Raw genomic sequence first — 21,249 nt, forward strand, 5'->3', positions numbered from 1 at the left:
CTACATATAAAACAAAAAGCAATAACAAAATGCAGAATATGCAAAATAAACACATTTCTACTATGATTGGTTCAGAATGTGACCAACCCAGTTCCAGCAGCAAGCCACCAAGAATTCAACTCAGCTTTGCTTTTCTTGATGCAGTGTAAATTTTGAGCGTGTCTACTTACCTTGAACAGCTGCACTCCAATACAAGCAAACATGAACTGCAGCAGAGTTGTAACAATCATGATATTACCAATAGTTCTAATAGCCACAAAGACACATTGAACAACGTGCTGGAAAGAAAGAAAGAAAAAAATTTAATACTTGTTACTTAGTATCACAGAATACATACCATAAAAGTCTGTTTTATCACATTCAGATTATTTTTTAAAACTACTATTTTTGTATTGTCAGTATTATACATACTACCATAATTCAACTTGTTTTCTAAATTTGTCTATAAGTCTGTTGATATAGACTCACCAACATCAACTGACTAAAAATTACATAAGCATTATGGAAAAACAATTAAAATATTGCTCTGGCATGTTGGTTCACAGCAAGTTTTATGGTCAAAGTCTGCTCTCCATGGCATTGGTGTTCCTCCACATATAAACTGCTGTAACTGTGGGTAAAACCTGCCCTAATATATTTAAGAATCAGGAACTGATTTACGTCCTTGCCCTGTGAACTCCTCTATGCAATTTTGCTTGCGCAAGAATTTTTAACCTGCGGCAGGACTGAAGAATCAGGCCAACAGAAATATAACTTAAAAAATAAAAATAAACACCTTAAGTCCTTTTGCTCTGTTTATTGCCCTTAGAGGCCTCAAGACTCTTAAAACTCTGAGGATCTTCACAACTGAGATAGCACTTGATCTAGAGGGAAAAAGAAGTTATTCTGTTACTTTTAAGGTAACCGATTTTATCACTAAGAATAACAATGTTCTTGCAACTTCCTTATAAATGAAATTTCAAAAAAGTCTCAGGATATATATACAAGATTTTTTGAAGTATTTCTTTACTGAGTCTTTATTAATATTAGAAAATAGTATCACTCTCATAAGTACCGTAAGAATTATTTTGATTTCTGGAGCAACTTGGGAATTAACAGCTCAGAAGCTTGTCTGACACTGTAATGCAGTTAAGTTTGGTCAGGAGCAAAATAGTCCCCAAAGTATTTTTCAATATGGACAAGCTCTTTCAAAGACACTGTGTAAGTCCTGTAAATCAATGAATACCTTAATTTCCAACCAGCTGGAGACAAAAAGATCTCAAATGACTCACATTCTCTTTGTTTAAGTAGCTAGGACTGCATCTTGAAGAAATAATAGCAGACAGCCTTTTAAAGAACATATTGTGAAACTGAAAGCTTGTGCAATAGGTATTCTAGCACAAGCAGAATACAAAGTGGGAAGCAGTTGACTGACACCCAGCCCTTGCTCTTTTCTAAGTCACTAAGGGTTTCACAGATGATTTTAAATGAGGCACAGCTGCTTAGTGAATCAATAAGCACCTTCAGGCTCTTCTATTATGTTTAGCCTGATCCAAACAAAGCACAAAAATCTCTTCACTACCACTTACAGTCCTGATTGAGGCAAAACTTCTCTCCCCTTCAAATACCGTTAAGTTACATATCCCAGTAGATCAATGCTGAATAAGCAAGCTCATAGAATTAGATTGTAGATGTGGCAATAGTACAAAAGCGGGTATATAAACTTCCTGAAGCTCCAGGAATTAGTTGCTACACAATGCAGTGTCATGGTGTTCTTTCTTGTTCTCTTGGTAATAGTGGGAAGTAGCAATTTGTTTCCAACCCATGAGAGTAGTGAGTTACAACACTCTCAACATACAGCACTACCTCTTGCCAGTCCCAACTCTGAATACTGATACTGCACACCCACACACAATGGGGGAACAAAAGGAGCTGAAACACTTATTTCAGTATAAAACCCCAAAGCAAAAATAAATCATTCACATTATAAGTGTAGTACTTACTGAATACCAAATGATACCAGAGAAACACCCACAACCAGCAAATCCAGCAAATTAAAATAATTCCTGCAGAAGGACCCTTTATGAAGGAATGCTCCAAAAGCTGTCATCTAAAAATAGAATTGTTACACATTTAGTCTATATTTCAATTTATTCAAATTCACATTTAGGCTGTTTACAAGACAATTGCCTAGAGTGTGAATGCATACAATATTATCTCACTTTCTAAAAGCAATTGAGATATAAAACAATCCCACTAGGTACATTAAATCTTTCATTTAAATCATAAAAATTCTGCTCAAGCAACACCAGCAAATGTGTTAATTGTTTCTGATGTCAACAAATGTTCTATTTTGTGTAAGAACTGATTAGGCCGAGGTGATTACACTGCATTGATATGGCCTTTGTTAGAAAATGAAGAAGAAAAGAAACATAATATTTCCATGCTTACTAAACTGTAAGGTCCAGATTCTGACTCCTAATCATTCATACTATTTTGAGAATTCAAGGAGCTGAAAATGTATTGTAAAAACCTGAGAGTCGAATCTGGTACAGAGCTAGCACAAGGCTGTCATAAGGCAGCATTACACTGCTATTTGCCTTTGGCTCACAGGAGACATGTTAAGACCATGAGTGGGTATCTTGGAACAACCTGGAACAACTCACAGACTGTTTTGTATTATGTGTGGACAAGGGTCCCCAAGTTTTGCTGGTCTGTGGGGGGTATCAAACATTGCTCTCCCTATTGGACTTTCTCTTCATTTTTTGCTTTCTGTGCCTAGATTAAGAAGAAAGAAGCACACAAAGGATATCTTGTGAAGGAACCTGCATGCATCATTTGCAGGTTTCATGACGAGCCAGTGACAGAGGCTCTATTAATTATGGCTGCAGACAGAATATGGGCAGATGTTCTCAGGTATCGCAAAGCTGAATTTGGTTCCTAAATCTATGAGTTAGACCGTTACCATAACTGCAAGTAAGTACCAGTTAAAAAATGCACAGAGGAATCCAGTGAAGCCATTAGAAGCACATAACCTGCACTAGAGTAGAATTTTGCATGGGTTTTCCCATAGTTATGGATTAAGACCGAAACACTGAAACTAAAAACTTGAAATTAAAACAAGGATACCTTTGAAAAATACCTAGTAGTCAGTTCAGGTACATGGATTCTAATTTCTTCAGCCTTAAGGTCCTCTTAAAATAGACCTGAGTACTCTCAGCTACTCATTGTTTTCCACAGGGAAGAAAACTCAATGCCAGCCAGAAAACATCTGGTATTGACTGTGCATTTTAAACCCATTACTTTCTATTCTGTTCTGTTCCTCAAGATGGAGTGAAAAGATTTTATTTCCTGTCCTCTTGCAGTAGACTATTACATCTTTCAAGACTGTTCCACAATGTAGAACAGAGCTACTGTCAATGGACATCTCAGTCCACTGTGTCACTACTCGTGTGCACAAACTTGCAGGTCTTTTGCATGAAAAACCATCAGCGTCAGTGAAAGCTATATATCTGCCAAGGAATGCAAACTACAAAAGATACATTTTTCTTGGAAGCCTTTCTCTCCTTATTCTCATGTTAAACTTGCTTTTGTCATGGTCAAAATACTAAATGTTCCTCAAAACTAGAAGAATAAAAATCCTAAAGTTTTAACCTATGCCATGACATGAGAGAGGTAATATATTATAAAATTTCCAATAAATTCCTAGTTCTTTTCACTTACAGCTGTACAGATTATGGCTAAATTCATTAAACTTAGTGGGAGTTGAACACTAAACTAACCTCGAATATCAAACCTACAGCTATCTATCGTTTACACTGTAGTATGTTGTCAGTTAGCAGCACACAAAGTTTCATGTAAAGACTCCCACAAAAGTAAAGATACATTGACCTAAAAATACAGGTGAAGTACGTATCTCCCCATCTTTATATGGAGACTCATATTTCAATCACTACAAATCCCAGCAGAAGCATCTGACTAAAACTCTCTATAGCAAATCATTCTATCCTTCACACAGATCAGGACCAAAGCAAAGCCTAGAGGGGATTTGAGGTGGTGAGCCCTGTCACACAGCCTTCAGCGGAGCAGATGCTGCAGGACGCTCACTGAGCTGAGTGCCCGGGGCACCACCAGTGCTGCTCTCTTCCTCCTGCCTGTAATTCCACACCAGTGGGGAATGGTTTAAATGGTGTGGGATTAGCACAGCTGGGGCAAGGTCCTAACCTGACCTTTGCTCTGATGTTTTCACATTTCCCAAGTACTGCAAACAGGATGGTAAGCTGGATTTCAATGTCATGTAGGGATTACGTAAGAGAATTCTTAAATGCTTTAAACTGATATTGCAGCTTTTCTGTTATTCATATCCTCATTCATATCCTCAACACCATATAATGTGGAGCAGTCAGTAAGACAGAGCACAGGAAGACTCTCCACATGCTGAGAGTTATTCTGTTTTAATGCTTGTTTTTTGGACATTTATGAGCTTCTTTGCTGCAGCTGATAATATTGCCTCTGGTTATCTCAATTTTAGTTTCATATACTTTTTGCCTGGAAATTAAGGAATGCTATTGTTACTGCAGGTCTAGTCTTGAATTTACTCCTTGCAGAACACACGCAGCTTCTGCATGACTTAGATACTGTGAAAAGCACAACGCAAAACCCAGCACAGAAGACATCGAGGACTCCAGCCATAAGCAAGCAAAGCCAGTGTCTGAGACATGTTAGTAAAGCAGGCACTGTATATGTACGTGTGTCATGTTCTGGTTGTCCATTACATTTTTTATGGTACAATTTATCTTCCTTTATAAATACATGTGAGTGCCTTGCAGGGCAGAGCTTCCTGGAGAACGTGGAGTCAGGAGCATCAACATTTTTGGCTATGATGGGGCTTCTTGTTTCTTTGTAATATTCTACAATGACAGATTTCAGCAGCCCAAACTCTAGAGCTTCCTACTTCCCTTGGATAAGTCTCGAGTCGCTCAGTGTCAGAATCTTTTGCAATTAGTAGGAAAGTTGCTTTTCTTAATACATCCAATTATGCCTCTTTATGCCATGCTTCATAACTCCTCTGTCTCCTACAGAAACACAATTGGAACTGCAGGAGCTATACAACTTGCTGCTCAGAGCATGTGGAAATTTATCGACTCTCTTCTGCCACAGAAATGGTGGTAACATATTTTGAATGGCTTCTCAAATTCAGAGTTGGGAACTAGTTTGATCTAATGCTACAGTTCTTTTCAATACTTTGTTCTTTCCTTTAGTTTGGCCTTTCTCTAGCAGTGAAGAAACTGGGTATTTATTTTAGAATGTGTCCTGGTTTCAGCTGGGATAGAGTTAATTTCCTTCCTAGTAGCTGGTACAGTGCTGTGTTTTGGATTTAGTATGAGAATAATGTTGATAACACACCGATGTTTTAGTTGTTGCTGAGCAGTGCTTACACTAGTCAAGGACTTTTCAGCTTCCCATGCTCTACCGACTGAGCAGGCTGCAGGTGCACAAGAAGCTGGGAGGGGGCACAGTCAGGACAGCTGACCCAAACTGGCCAAAGGGACATTTCATCCATGGGACGTCATGCTCAGCACATAAACTGGGGGAAAGCTGGCCAGGGGGGCCGCTGCTCGGGGACTGGCTGGGCATCGGTCAGCAGGTGGTGAGCAATTGCATTGTGCATCACTTATTTTGTATATTCGTTTATCATTATTATTATTACTACTATTATTATTTTTCCTTCCTTTTCTGTCCTATTAAACTGTCTTTATCTCAACCCACGAATCTTACTTCCTCCCCCACTGCCCCCCCGATTCTCTCCCCCATCCCACTGTGGAGTGGGGAACAAGCGAACAGCTGGGTGGTGTTTAGCTGCCTGCCAGGTTAAACCACGACAGAATGCTACAAATTTTATAAGATTAATCAATTCTATAGCAAGCTCCTCACTGCTGAAAATGAGAAATAAGGGGATAAATGTAAGTCTGGGAGAATATTTGCAAGCATAAAAATAGTCTACTACTTACAGTACAGCTTATCTTGTAAACAGCCCAAATATTGCATCAATTAGTATTAATCGAATCGCATTGTGAAGAGTATGCACAGCAATATGAGCAAAAGCTGGGAGAAGAGATTTTGTTAAGCTTAATCCTCAACTGGAAATGCAAAGTTTATGTACAGATTCTTAGTGTACCAGAAATTTTAAAGTTTATAGATCAGGGTTACTCTACCAAAAACTCATGGTGAATATGCACAGCATGATGCTTTTAGGAAACGTGTAAATCTCTGAAAAAATATTTCACAAATTCCCACCAAAACTTTTGATTTATTTGTTCAGCATTTTCTTACATTTGAACCTAATCCTCAGTTATACGGCTTCAGTGCCAGAGTAAGCCTCATACATCTAAAATCTGAGTAACCCCAATGGATATTCTTAATAATCAGTACACAAACTATACATTAAAATGCCAATTTTTGACTCATGCATGGGTAATACATTTAAGCAAGCATATTTATGCCTTTCTGTATATTTAAATGTATGCCCAAGATAAATGCAAAGTATCTTAGTATACAGATAGATAAATGCAAGATATCTTGCAAGTCCTATTGCAAGAAAATAGTTATCTACTATTTTAGCTCTGTGAATATAGTTCAGCAAAAGAAATGAGAAATTACATGCTCTCTCCTTAAAAGACTGATTATCTCTTTTGGAAGTGCCAGAGCAAGGAGAAGGAAAAGCTCATGCGCAGTGAATTATTTTTCCCTTTTCTGACAACTGTAGTTTAAAAAGGGTAAAAAATGAATTATTAAGTTGATGTAATGATAAAAAAATCAGCTTCTTCATGCACCCAATGGTAAAAAATAACCAATTAAAACTATGAGGAACTGTCAAATTAAAAAATCCTCTGGTTTAAAAAAATTTAGCTTTGATAGCTTAGAGAAAAGGCGAAGAACACTTCAAGTGCCTTTTCTTGGCAGGTGACACACAAGGAAAATCCTTTTAAACAAACTTCCTTTAAAAACCTGTTACCTTCAAAATGATCTCAAATGTAAACATACTAGTGAAGACATAATCTGCATACCCTAGGATCTGGAAGGTAAACAAAAAGTTACAAACATTATTGCTAAAGCTGCTTTTGAGCTAACAAGGATCAATTAACAATGCATTACCTTTAACAGGATTTCAACAGTAAAGATGGCTGTGAAAGCATAGTCAAAGTAACCAAGTATCTGCAAGGTATAATATGTGCCACAGTAAGAAATCCATCTATTAATAGATTTTTACAATTTAGACCACATGCACAGCAACACCTGAATTAATCTAAGTAGGTAGATGGGGAATTTATACAAAGTAGTTTAAAATTCTGGCTATTGTGCAACCATTTTTATTTACTTAAAAATTTATCAGATGCCACTGTGCTTAGATATTAGATTTCACCCCTAAAGAGTTAACAGGACCCCATAAGCAACATGTTCTTTCAATTCAGACTTTCCTCTATCAGCTTTCACAGGTACTTTCTTCAGCCTTTAGCAGAGATACAGAATTTTACACAAAGAATAAATACTTATTAATAATAAGTCCTTTTTTTTTTTTACTGAAGTATTGCATCAAAAAATAAAACTTCAATGGATGCTTCTAGACTGCACATCATTCTACATTCTACATATTGTTCCTGTATAGACTGGGCTAGAGTGTCACAAAGCAAATTAACGAATAACTAAATTACTTAAAATCAGCACTACAACTCTTTTTTATTGAACTTGAAAGATACAGCAGTGATTTATTTGTAGGAAATTTAAAAGAACCCACAACAGTTGCATAGTGATATGCAAACTTTTAAAAAGATTGTGGATGTGATATTGACCTCACTGCTGTCGACACGCACGCTGCCATATATTTCACTACAACCAAGATTTCACACCCTTTCAAGGTGGCCATATTGCTAGCACCTAATTTAGCGATCGACATGCACTGCATTGGGTACTAGTTTAGTTTCAAGGATGCAGCAATCCAACTAGCAAACAGCTGTGCACAGAAACATGTTGCCTGTGGCTCAGCAACCAATAAAACGGGAAGGAGAAATAAAATAAAGAGACAACACATAAAGACAGTATTCCTGTTAGATCATATAAAAGGAAATAATTTTTTTGCCCATGTTCAGTTGAAGATCACATCCTTCTGTCCCTTGCTGTGGCTGAAAAAATAGGCAAATATTAAAGCCATTCAACAAAGATTAATCAGTAAGGAATTCACTCTAGAGTTAAAAGAAAGTATTTAAAGGCATTCTAGTTTGCAAACTTTCATTCCCTTGTCGAGCTGGCTGGTTGAAGGAACATGATCATTCAAGGTAGTAACAAGAAAATATGCAGGTCTGGTGCATTTGTGAATATTTACAAGAGGGCAACGCCTTCTTGAAATCACTCTCACATTTTACCTGTCTGTGTCCCAAATAGGAATAATCCTTTCAGTTACCACCACTCTCCAGTTACATTTTCCTAGTACTCCTCCAGTTACAAAACTAATTATCAGCCCTTCAAGCCATTTCTGCAATAACAGTTTCAGTATTGCCCACCAGCTCTCTTTTTCTTATCCATTAGTGTGATTTATTTATAAGATTGCACTTGTCCAGTTTTATAGATATGGGAAACACACAGCTGTACTGAATAGTACACGAAGAGTGTCTTTGTGCTTTGACCTCTTTTTACCTTTGAAGAAAGTTTTAACTTTTTGGTTTTTACTAATGTTACTGAAAAAACGTTCAGAGAATGTCAACAGCCAAAAGAGGACTTTCAGAGGCTGCATCTACACTAGCAAGAACTAGAGGGATACAACATCTACTGACCTAGTAGGCCCATTTTTCCTGTAAGAGGTGGAACAGTTTCTCTAACTCCATGGCAATCTCTACAGATCAATTTATACCTAAGACAGGAGAGGCCTGGAAGTTCTGTCAACGTATCCCAAAAGTCCCCACAGACTATTACCAAGTTGCATCATCTTAGCTATTTCATACTTAATCTAAAGCATGCACAACTCACAAAAATGAGAGACTTGCTTCACTGCTAATACAAGTGCAACAAGTGTAAGACGAACATTAGTGGTCACGAGAGTGGATTTATTTTTGTTTCTCTGTCTAATAATTGTGCATTTGAGTAACAGGCAAGTCTTCTACTATATTAAGAACTTAAAATGGGGGATTCAGGAATTTGTTTTAGGAGAACACAGATGTTTATACCACATAAACTACAGTTTTATTGAATAATAGAGACATTTCTGAAATCAGTATTCTTACAAATATTTTGTTTCTACAACTATATCTAAAAAAGGATGCAGAAACACTTCCAAATTTTCAGGTCTGTATATAGGCTGAAATGGCATTTGACTCTGAATCAAGGCAAGAGTTGGGCATGCTCTGATCCAGAAAAAAGTAAAACTTGTTTAGTTTCTGATTTGGCCAATCAGGAATCCCAGGATCTTCAGGTCCGATGTGGTGGTACTCAAACTCATTAGTGTGGCCACACTAGCTTCTTTGAAAGAAGAGGTAATATCCTTACAAATGCATACACATACTAACAGACTGATACTCTGAGTTCCCCAAGACCGTACAATAGAGTCAATGAAGGAGAAGAGAGGACAGGTCAGAGTCTATTCCCAACATGTTATAAACAGTGATAATTTTAACTGGCAATCTTAAGTCAGTGTCAAACAATGAGAGGCACTAAGAGTGATTCAGGAAACACATATCAGGTACACCAGCTGAAAATTATGAAAAAACATGGAAATTATAAAGATTATGCTCAGCTTGAGCATATTTTATTCTGATATATTAATAGCCTACAAAGGAAAAACATTATGCACATAATAAATGGTTCCAATATCTATGATGTTCCATCAATAAAGTTACTTGTCTTTAAAGATTTATGGTTTTTAAAGCAAAAAAATACAAATGTATGACTTGAAAAAGGAAAAGGAAAGTTTCTTAACTTGAAAATTAGAAAACAGGCACTAGTCCCAAAGGATTGTTATCCTGTGAGGAGGTACTTATCTTCAGACATAAAAATTAAGGGCTTACATTATTTCGAAAAGAGTGGCTGCGAATTGGATCTTCTGCTGCTAGGGAAACACTGCTCAGCATGATGAAGACAAGGATAAGATTGGTAAAGATGTGGTGATTGATGAGTCTGTGGCATCCCACTCGAATTCTGAAGAGGAGATACAAAAATATACCATGCGTGCAAATAGAACTCAGCAGATGGCTAATATACAACATATTTTCTATGACTCTGACAACAATGACAGAACAGAGCAACCATCAGTAGCTAAAAGCAGTGCAAATGCTGAAGTTATAGCTCTGATCTCTAAAAATGTAAATAAATCCAAAATCCAATCCACCTGTAGTGAAGATGCACTTATCAAAGGAACCTGAGAGAGGATTTCCCAGCTCCTGTTGGTTTTCTATGGGTTATGAATGCCACTACAAGTTCCAGCATTTGTACCACTGTGCACACACAGAGGCCAATGTCAAAAGGACCAATGCTAAATAATAACTCATTTCAGATCCCCAGTTTGATTTGATTCTTATTAAAGCTGTCAAAAATAGTCATACAGTGAGATGTGGCTTAGGCTACAGATCTCATTGTGCTACTTAGAGACTCAATCCAAATCAGAATCGCCTGTGAAGATTTTCTTATAGAATTATAGGACAAATGGGCGTTGAAGATTACAGAGCTGCTAAGTTTCAGCCACGTAAGAAGTGAAACTGTACATATGCTTAGAGTCACTGAGCACAAAGTTATTAAAAATGCTATTGAGCACCTTGGTAGAGTAGGTCCGGGATTAAACTGGCAAAAAAGCAGGAGCAGGTTTATAACTGACTAACACTGAAGTTGTCTAAATTCTGCTGAAGAATCAGAAGGTTCTTAGGGAAAATTTGTTCTCCTGTTATTAAGTAGATGATTTGAGCATAGTGCATCTTAGCGTGCTGGTTTTGGCTGGGATAGAGTTAATTTTCTTTATAGCACCTAGTATGGGGCTCTGTTTTGGATTTGTGCTGGAAACAGTGTTGGTAACACGGGGATGTTTTAGTTACTGCTGAGCAGTGCTGACACAGAGTCAAGGTCTCTTCTGCTCCTCACCACACCCCACCAGTGAGCAGGCTGGGGGTGCACAAGAAGCTGGGAGGGGACACAGCCGGGACAGCTGACCCAAACTGGCCAAAGGGATATCCCACACCATAGGACGTCACGCTCAGCATATAAAACTGGGGGAAGAAGAAGGAAGAGGGGGACATTTGGAGTGATGGTGTTTGTCTGCCCAAGTCACCGTTACGCATGATGGAGCCCTGCTTTCCTGGAGATGGCTGAACACCTGCCTGCCCATGGGAAGTGGTGAACGAATTCCTTGTTTTGCTTTGCTTGCACGCATGGCTTTAACTTCACCTATTAACCTGTCTTTATCTCAGCCCACGAGTTTTCTCACTTTTACCCTTCCGATTCTCTCCCCCATCCCACCGGGAGGGAGTGAGCGAACGGCTGTGTGGTGTTTAGCTGCCTGCCGGGTTAAACCAAGACACTTAGTTAACTAAGATGGCCATTTTGGGATGAAAATATGTAGCATTAGTTGAGGCCAAAAGCAATTTGACATGTTCAACAAATCTTATGTTTTTGCATTCAGCGTATGTGTTCTTAAAATTACTAGTTTAAATAGCTGTTTTTCCAGTTTGTTTGAAAATTCTGAAGAGTTTTAGACAACCCATGCAATGAATAAGATACAAGCCCAAAATATTGTATCTTGATCATCACAACATCTTCTAAACTTAATTGTGATGAGCTCTACCACCGAGAAGGCAGTGGTCTCCTGTGCCAAATAACTCTCAAGCTCCCTTCTAAGACTGCTCATGAAATTGCTATATATAAACGTAACAGCTATGTTCAGCCTGTAGGAACTGAATTTAGTTCACTTGTTCACTTCCATCCAACAATCAGTAATGACTTTTACTGACTACAGAAGCTTGCTTTCTTCATCAGTGTGGAACTTCAAATGCTCTGGAGTTACACTAAGCGGTGAAAGATTCCAATTCCCCCCAAAATCCAACTATTCTTGTTCTTGATTTTTGAAATAATTTGTCTTTATCTTCAATGTTTACTTGAATCTGGGAAAATGCGGTTACCACAAGAGGAATACATATATCCTTTCTCCTTCTTTTCTCTTTTTCTCTTATTTGATCTTCTCCTTCCTCAGCTGTACAGCTCCACAAAGGTTCCTATGGTTCCTAGGAATCCTATCTCACGTAAAAGATGTTCAGATCTTAATGTCACACCTTTTATATCCAGTGACTAACATACTAAATAGCTAATATACATTAAAGGGTACTTTTCAGACATGTGCAGACTTGACAGACTATATCTACAAAATGCTATTATCTTCAACAGTGGGAAGCAAATCAATATCTTTATCAAATTCTTTCCGTTTACCAAGCCATTCAGAAAATTTTAGGAGAGAAGCCACTCTCTCTCCTGTTGAAGATACTGGAGTTCTATTCCTAACCTCATTGGAAGAAGGCCTGTTCCTTCACTGCTAAACCTTGATGGACTAAAACAGTATTTTTCAAAGTTATATTTACGGATTTGTGCTGCTGAAAATGAAGAAGGCACTCCCTTCAGGGATCGGTGTTATCTTCTCCTTCATATTTAGTTCCGATATTCTACGGGGACGTGGGCCTGCTGGTACCTCTGGTTCATCCTCTTCATCTTCTTCATCTTCACCTACTTTAAATTAAACACTTTTTTACTACAAAATAAAAAACATTGAGGTTTTGTTCATAACAATATAAAAGCACGGCTTCTATTAAAATATATATGGCTTATAGGAAATATATATTCATAGCATGGCTTTAAAAATCTATGAATCAATATATGAACATCTATACAGTTGTCACGAGCTTATATACATGTTTATGTGCATATATGGGCATGTGCCTAAGTGCCCTGAGTGCACTAATAGGCTTTACTCGCCCTGACCAGCCTCATCTGGGGTCTCCACTCACACCCCCTGCACACGGGCTCTGGAGTCCCAGTTAAGCTCAGCCCCTGACCATGAGTCCTTGCCTGAGCTGTGTTGTAGGGGTGCTGAGCTCTGCACATTGGTTGAGCACTGAGTGCTCAAAAGGTAGGGCAGATTTCTGTAATAGTCATCCAGACAATCAGACAGAACTGATTTTTAGATAAGTATGTTCACTGGACTGGAAGAAGCTAAGACAAAAGTGATCGAACATCATCAGCCCTGGAATGTCCCCTTTTGCCAAACATTTCAGAAAAGTTTAGAATTTGCTCCCACATTCAGATAGTATTACCACAGCAGTCTTCAGGCTCACAATATTAACTCTCATATGCTGTTTGTACTGTCTAGGAAGCTGCAGGAAAAGATAATACTTAGCAGCTTACAGGCCCATTTATCCACTGATAACAGAGCACAACCGGCTTCAAAGGAATCGATTCAGTGTTCAGCAAGAACAAGTTTAGGATATTTTAGCAAACAAACTTAAATGTGTTTGTCTTCTGGCTGGTATTCACATACCTGGTACATCACAGGGTGGATAGGGATCTTTATCCTCATCCTCTCCTTCTCCATATTCAGCAATTGTCACCTACAGCATTGAAAGGGATGCACAAGAAGAAAACTAGATTTAAATACAGCTTGGAGTATAAAGTTCAACAGAAAGCAAACCAAATAAGCCTCTGAAGTCAGGGAAGCAATCCCTATGCTTAGTCTGAGTTTTCTGAAACAGGGTAACAGAGAAGAGAGCTGACAGTTTAATACATATTTTTAAAAGATGATTTTTCTATAGTATCCACATTCTTCTGGCTGTGTAGATCACAATGAGAATATAACCAACAGGCTTTGGTAAAAATAAGCAACAATGTTTGAACATTCTACTAAGAGTTTATCATTTATTAATATCTTCCACCGGATTTATCAGGCAAAACACCTACAAGGATCTTAAAATAACATCAAATTTTTCTAACATTAACTATTTCATGCTCTAAGAACTTCCCTTCTCAGGATATCCTGAAACCAAAAGGATTTTCTGGTTTAAGAGATTCTGTGAGGATGCAAAGCATCAGAACTAAGTTTCCTTTGCCTGGAAAAAAACATAGGAATGATGGGTTCATAGAAGAAATTGTATGATGCACAGCAGTCTTGAAAAGTACTCCCTAGCAAAATTAGTAAAACTGCTTCTTAGAAAAGACACAATTTTTAGAATAAACACCTTACTATCCTTCGGCTTCTTTTGGTCACCTTCTGACTTCTCACTTTTTTTATTTTCCAGACTCTCTTTTCTACAAAACAATACAGTAACAATTACAAAGCACGTCATGTAAAGACATAAGATTTTAAGTGAGCTATACCCATTCTATGAAAAGTTAAGAGAGCATACCTAAAAACATATAGTAAAATATTTGAAATTATTTGCATAGCTGCAGGTGTCAGAGCAATAAAATCTATTGCATTTGAATGCAATGATCCATTTAAAAGATTATAGTTTTGAATATAATTCCAGAAGCTAATCCCTAAAAAATTCAATGTGTGATCATTACTCCTTTCTAGAGGGATAAACTGTGCCCTTGGACTCAAACAAACAACTTGCATTGACTTCAACAGGCCTGCACTGATTTCAGATGAAGGCTTTCGTGTTGCCTATATAAGGCCTAGAGAACTGATTCCACAGGGAGTTGTGCACTGGCAACAACAGATACATTCTTGTTCTAATTGCACAATAAATCCTACCGTTGCAATGTTTAAATATCAGTTGGCTTGTCATTATGTCCTTAATTCACCCCATTTTCCCAATTACTACCGAACTTTTATCTAAAATCATACTAATTGGGTCTTATTTTAATGTCTAGGTAAACTCTCATTTTTTTCCTGAGTCCAATAAATTTTCAAGATGGTAAAGACATTTATATGAAGTAAAGAAAATCCTTATGAAATAATTCAGTACCCTCCTCCTTCCCTCTCCTGCTTATTCAACATGCCCATGCTATTTTACCTCGCATTCTTTTTCCTTTCCTTTTCTTCAGCTTCTTCTTTCTGAGCTGTATTTAGACTTTCAGCATCTGCCAAGTTATCCACAGCAATAGCCAAGAAGACATTTAGCAAGATGTCTATTTCAAATAATTTTAAGGACATTATGCCTTACTATATTTGTTTGGTTTATTATCAGCATGAACACTGACAATGTGAGAGATATAAAACACATGTTCCCAACCTACAGCGTACAGATTTGTGATGCTGGAGTGTAGTGCAAATAACACTCATTTAATGGACTAGATTAATACTGGGTGTAAAATGAGCAGAGATCCATTAGGGTCACTGATTTTAAAATAGCACAATACTTGATGTATTTTTTAAGTAAACGAAATTCAACTTTAAGCTGGCTTGAGGAAGTTTCAAATATGAAACACTGTCTATTAAAAGTGAAGACTGTTCAGGCATTTTGAAAAATTCATTTTTATAACGCGCTATCTTCCGTGTCTAGAACAATCTATATCAAATTCTGTATTTCAGTCCATATCAGTTGAGTACAAATACTGATACAAGTACCGCATAGTGCAGAAAATTGAATGGTTTTGCCCTTTTATCACCTCCTGACCTTTTAAGAACTTCTGAGAATGACACTAGTTTCTGCTGCTACATGGGGCCAAGGAAGTATTTCCAGTACACACTGAAGGCAGGGAGCGGGAATGCTTCAGCAGACTTAATCCTAACTGACTCAACATTCTTCCATGCAGATTTCTCTCATCTGGTCCCTGCACTATACAGTGGATCACTGGCTCCACTGTCAGTGTGTGTCACAATTAACAGGGCTATATCAAGCGTCAAAAGGATGAACGGGAAATTACTGCTATAGAGATCAGACTACATCCATGCATTTTCAGAGGGAGAGATGTCAAATAGAGACAAGTAGAAAGAACAAGGCTGTTTTCCCACTGAAGGAAGAAAAAAAAAAATTATCTGGTTTCTGCCACTGTGGTGGCGGGAGATAGACTCGGAGATCACTGGAGTCGCATTCATTAGGGAACAGGTGTACAAAGAAAAGTCTATTTAAAGGACTTAGCACATGCAGAAAGCATTTGCATGTCCATTGCAATTTACTCCCTTCTAGAGAAATTTTGCATATGTCCCTGGCACCCAGCCCCATTTGGAGATGTTTCCAGTGAGTGCAAAGGATACAGTTACCACAGATGAAGAGGATAATGAAATATATACAGACTATCATGCCTGACGATGATGGGCCACCATATGCCATTATGCCATCATACATAACAGCATTCCAGTCTTCACCTGTTAGAATCTAAGAAGCAGATATATTATTAGTAACTCAACATCAAAAAAAGCAATAAAGAAATACATTTCCTCTGACCACAATACACAATAAGGCTAACCTTCTGTATACATAAAGCAATACCATAATCTTTTCATGCATTGTTTTAAAATTTCCGTTTAAGTGTCTCCTGAAAGCTTGGGTTTAACTCTACTAGCTTTTATTTTATGCTACACATCTACATCACTGAACTTCAAAGGCAAAAATGATAAAAATAGAAGCCTATAATTTTATTGATTTTAGCATGCAAAAGTAAGAGCCCTGATTTTCAGTAATGCCACATATGTAGTAATGCCCACAAATGTTCATCATTCTTGAAAATCATGTGAGTATATGTTTTAAGGTTCTCTTTTTTTAAAATAGTGGCCACAAATCTTTTCTAGTGTATGCCATTTTTTAGTCCTGCAAATTGGTCTAACCAATTTCAGTTTTAACGGGGACTGGCCACCTTATCATAAATTATATAATACACGTACCACACACATACACTACTGCTATAGCTTTTGAAATGGTACCTATTTTAAACTGAATGGACCTCAATGCTGTGGGAGAATCACATTATTTTCTTATTGGCTATTGTTTCATGGAAGTCTGAAAGAATTTTACAGAAATCTGTTCATTAGTTAAAAGGATAGTTTACAATGACGCAACTCCACTTTTTCTGTATTGTAACAAAAATTCTGGGTATTACAATGCAGGTTATAGGGGCACTTCGTATATTTCTAAGTAACTTCTTAAAAATTATCAGTTCTATCCTGAGAAGACATGCAATACTGACTCTCCTTCCAAGTAATTAAGTGGTTGTTTGAGAAAATTATATGCATGCCAATTTCTGAAATTCATTTTTGGAGAGCTAAACTTATCAAGCTGATTTTCACAGTTATTGAGCACCCAACAGGTTGGTTGCTCCTGAGTGTATTCTGAAACTGAAAATCAGCCTAAAATCTGAATAAAATCCAACTCAGCTGAGTTTGAAAGTACAGCCTTCATTTTTTAAAGAGGCAATGCCAGGTCAAATGTGGACACTTTTCCTCTTAAGGAGATTTCTCATTAAGATTTCCTTATGTTAAAATTACATGGAAAGATTTTTTGCTTGCTCTGGGCAGCCACCAGATGAAAATTCTACCAGAGACAGGAAGCTGGCACAAAGTTGAGTCTTGCAGGGTCAGCTTTAAACACTCACCTACAATGTCTGAAACCAAACATTGTGGAAATGTGCAAAGCTGAATGTGAAAATGGCTAGAAAGATGAAACCAATTAGCCTAATTCCAGAATCCAAATTGGGAAAAATAAAAAAAAGGATCATAAAGTAGTGAAAAGTAAACTGTGAGTATGGCCCTATCTTTTCACAACTAGCAGACACGTTACTTTAAAATTTTAATAAACCTGACAGTGTCTCTTTAAAGAAATTCATACTGATTTTTATATTACAGTAAATGATATGACCCATATGCAAATATGCACTTTTACAATGCTTCTCATTTTTTCCTGCTTGGGAATAGCTGAACTTTTATATAGCTAATGAAGTTAAAGAAAACAGTTTGATTAAAATAACATTCCACCTCTTTTTCTAGTCATGTATTTGATGGACAAAGGAGATTCAATTTTGTGAAGTAATATGACAGCTATGTTGCATAGATAGATCAAATAAGACATGAAACAAATGGTACAAATGGTGCAGAGTTACCAGAGTACTGAATTTAATGAGCAGAATGCTACTTAAAGTAAACTGAATAAATAGTATTCGAGATTTTATTTTCAGGCAACATGATCACTTAAACAGTTTTGTTGATCATCAAAGGTAAAATGTTTCATACGGGATGAAAGAAAGTTACCTGGAATACAGTTAAAAGAGCTTGTGGAAAATTATCGAAGGTGCTCCGTTTTGTTTGAGTTTCATCAAAATTAAATTTGCCTCCAAACAGCTGCATTCCAAGCAACGAGAAGATTATGATGAAGAGGAAAAGCAGAAGCAACAGTGAAGCAATGGACTTCATTGAGTTTAACAAGGATGCTACCAAGTTGCTCAGGGATGCCCAGTGCCTATAAATTAAAATGCGTGTGTTAACACACACCAAAAAAACCCAAACAAAACAGTAAAAGAGCAGCGCATGATGAAGTATTACAAAAGAATTGCTGATCACCCTTCAGCTATCCCTAAAGTTAGCAGTATTAGTTAATCTTACCTTGTTACTTTAAAAATACGCAGGAGACGAACACAGCGAAACACTGAAATTCCAAGGGGTGACATAATTTCCAACTCCACCAAAATTGTTTCAACAATGCCACCACAAACAACGAAGCAATCAAAGCGGTTAAAAAGAGAAACAAAATAAGCCTGTAGGCCCAGGCTGTACATCTTTACTAACATTTCACAGGTGAATAAAGCCAGAAGAACTTTATTTGCGATATCTGGAACAAAATATTAAAAAAAGAAAAAAGACAGACATTCCTGAATTGTCTCATAGATTCCATTTTTATTTTAACTTATTAGTACTATACTTTCTATACTAGGTCACAGCCTTTTGCTTAAGAAGGAAGGAAGTACTGTTTTTTTATGTTGGACTGTATTTGATGCCTAAGTGGCAAAAGTTACACAAGGATGTAAAGCTTCCTGCGACCTCTAAACTATTCATCTTTCCAATCCATTGTGCAGTTCACGGCTGCTCAACTCACACCTTGAGTAAACAGTGTAACTTAAGCAACACAGCCCACAGCGTGTTCTGCTGTGCCAGTTCCCATCTCCTTCCTCATCTTTCAAGCATGGTTTAACAATAAAAGTACAGGTTATTTACAATTTAGTATTGTCAGTTTTTTGCCGGTATGCCATTAAGCTGTTCAGTTATGCCATTAAGTTGTGGAAATCAAACACATTCAGTCATTTCTTGTATCTCCCTTTGGCTGGGCTGAATATCCTTCAGGACAGCAAACAACAACAAAATGGCAAAGTACAAAAGTAGGCACCGATAGAATGCAAGTATCCGTAGTCAAAAACAGGACAAATAATTTTTGATTGTACCTTGGATCTGGGTCAGCCAGTCAGGTTGATTATAATGCTCCGATGAGATAGTTAATGTATTCAGAAAGACCAAGACAATAACAAGCCAATAAAATGTGACAGATTTTACTGCAGCTCTACATTTTCTTCGATTAAATCGATTCCAGCGACGCCAGCGTCGACTGAAAGTTCAAATAAAAACAAATTTATTATTATACAGAAAACACATATGAACTTAAGGAGGGTTTCTTCTGTGTAGAAAACATAGTGCAAGTATGTATGTGTGAGCAGGTGTGTTTACATAAATATGCGCACAATAGTTCAGATAGTTGTGTAAATTATTACCAGTTGCAGATTAGGGAGTGCTAATCTGTTATTCCTTTTTTAGATTTCATTATAGATTTTTAAATGTAAACCACAACTTTTGGAGACTGTAATTGCCTGTGACATAATTAGATTAAGCTGCATTTAACATTTCATTGACTAGCGATGTATCTGTCTTCCCAGGCCCCATACACTTAACAGCAGTAAAGAAAAGCCAATGAAGCAACTTAGAATTCAGATTACATTTAGTCTGAAAATGTAGGCTTTGAGTTAAACCACGGGCACAATTTTGGCAGGATTAAACAGGGCAGGAATGTTGAGGTCAATTTTTAGAAATCTACCCTATAACGATGTTAGAAATCTCGGTCAGCGACTCCACTGATGTGTCAGATTTCCACTCATGTGCCTTGAAATTGTGTCAGTGGGCAAACATTTGTGAAATGAGTAACAGTGACAATCAAGGACAAGTAAACAGACCCTATCTAGATAGGAGTTGGACTCACAAGTGAGGGTATTAGCTCAGCTTTGTACTCATAAAACTAGATTTAATTTCTCTGCTTCACTTCTGGGAACTTTAGTAAACCAATTAGGTTCCTTGAGTTACATTTCCATTTGTGAAACAGGAAGAAAATATATTGCTGGGTCATAGGAAGAGAAGGATTAGGAAGCAATTGATATTACCTAAAAGGGAGGCATATAAAATTCACACATCCAAAACTACCGCCATGGGCTCAGATAATAAATTTTAGGAACTGACAACTGCTTCATCCAAAATTCAAGGGACAGAGCAGGCACAGACTCCAATGGAAGCTTGACCTAGCCTTAAAATAGCAAAGAACTGAGAAGAGTGTACATGTATAAGCTTCTTCCTCTATAGTTTTACTATCAAGCCAGTCTAGCATAAATCTGTTGTGAGATGGAAAGGGGTGGTCTGCTCTCCTTGTTCTGCCCTCTCCTTTCCATTTTGCCAAAAATAGCCCCAGTGAAGTGAGCCAGACCTGAGAATTGACTGGTGGAAACCAATTTCTTTTTTTCTGGGTTGATTTTAGTTGGTCAGTTGTTTGATCCAATTCCTTGTATTGCCGCATCACAGAAAGAGCAGGAAGAATGAGTGGCTGAGACAGGGGAAAGGCACTGCAGCCCTTTTGGCAGTACCAAAACATGGAACTATGGCTTTTGAAAATTGTTACATTCACTAGGTGAATTTCTTAATACTTTATTGTCTGAATTGGCAAGTATTGTATTCAGTATGTATAAAATCAGAAATGCCTTAAATCTGCCTCAGAAAACAGAAACAATATGCAGTACCATCACCATAAAAATAACCGAGCTTGGCATTGCATTCAAGCATTAACTGAGTTTTCCTTATGCACCTTAAATTGGTACTTGCAGTAATGGAAATTAGTACTGGTTTCAGACATCAGTACAAAGATGTTTCAAGCCTTTACAATATTTTAGCCATATAAAGGAAAAATATCCTGTCCTGACCTCAAACTACATGGTATTCAAGATAATTTTTATCTTGCCAGTCCCTTGATAAACAGCACTATGTCCATGGCCATCATCAGAATGGTTCACTCC

At 37.4% G+C, this 21,249-nt stretch overlaps 1 protein-coding gene across 1 annotated transcript in view; it reads right to left on the reverse strand.

Moving 5' to 3' along the window:
* Positions 1–21,249, reverse strand: part of CACNA1D (calcium channel, voltage-dependent, L type, alpha 1D subunit) — a 207,631-nt gene that overhangs the window by 66,213 nt on the left and 120,169 nt on the right. Inside the window, exons 12-24 of the mRNA XM_009334220.1 lie at positions 19,366–19,526; positions 18,533–18,758; positions 18,182–18,389; positions 16,196–16,316; positions 15,012–15,126; positions 14,232–14,301; positions 13,538–13,607; positions 12,585–12,729; positions 10,035–10,164; positions 7,135–7,194; positions 1,983–2,089; positions 776–863; positions 109–278 (exon numbers count right to left, since the gene is read on the reverse strand). Coding sequence (XP_009332495.1) covers positions 109–278; positions 776–863; positions 1,983–2,089; positions 7,135–7,194; positions 10,035–10,164; positions 12,585–12,729; positions 13,538–13,607; positions 14,232–14,301; positions 15,012–15,126; positions 16,196–16,316; positions 18,182–18,389; positions 18,533–18,758; positions 19,366–19,526 — 1,671 coding nt within the window. The remainder of the gene's footprint in view (positions 1–108; positions 279–775; positions 864–1,982; positions 2,090–7,134; positions 7,195–10,034; positions 10,165–12,584; positions 12,730–13,537; positions 13,608–14,231; positions 14,302–15,011; positions 15,127–16,195; positions 16,317–18,181; positions 18,390–18,532; positions 18,759–19,365; positions 19,527–21,249) is intronic.

The sequence above is a fragment of the Pygoscelis adeliae genome, unplaced genomic scaffold (genome assembly GCF_000699105.1).
Source record: "Pygoscelis adeliae isolate BGI_AS28 unplaced genomic scaffold, ASM69910v1 Scaffold411, whole genome shotgun sequence".
Lineage (NCBI taxonomy): Eukaryota > Metazoa > Chordata > Aves > Sphenisciformes > Spheniscidae > Pygoscelis > Pygoscelis adeliae.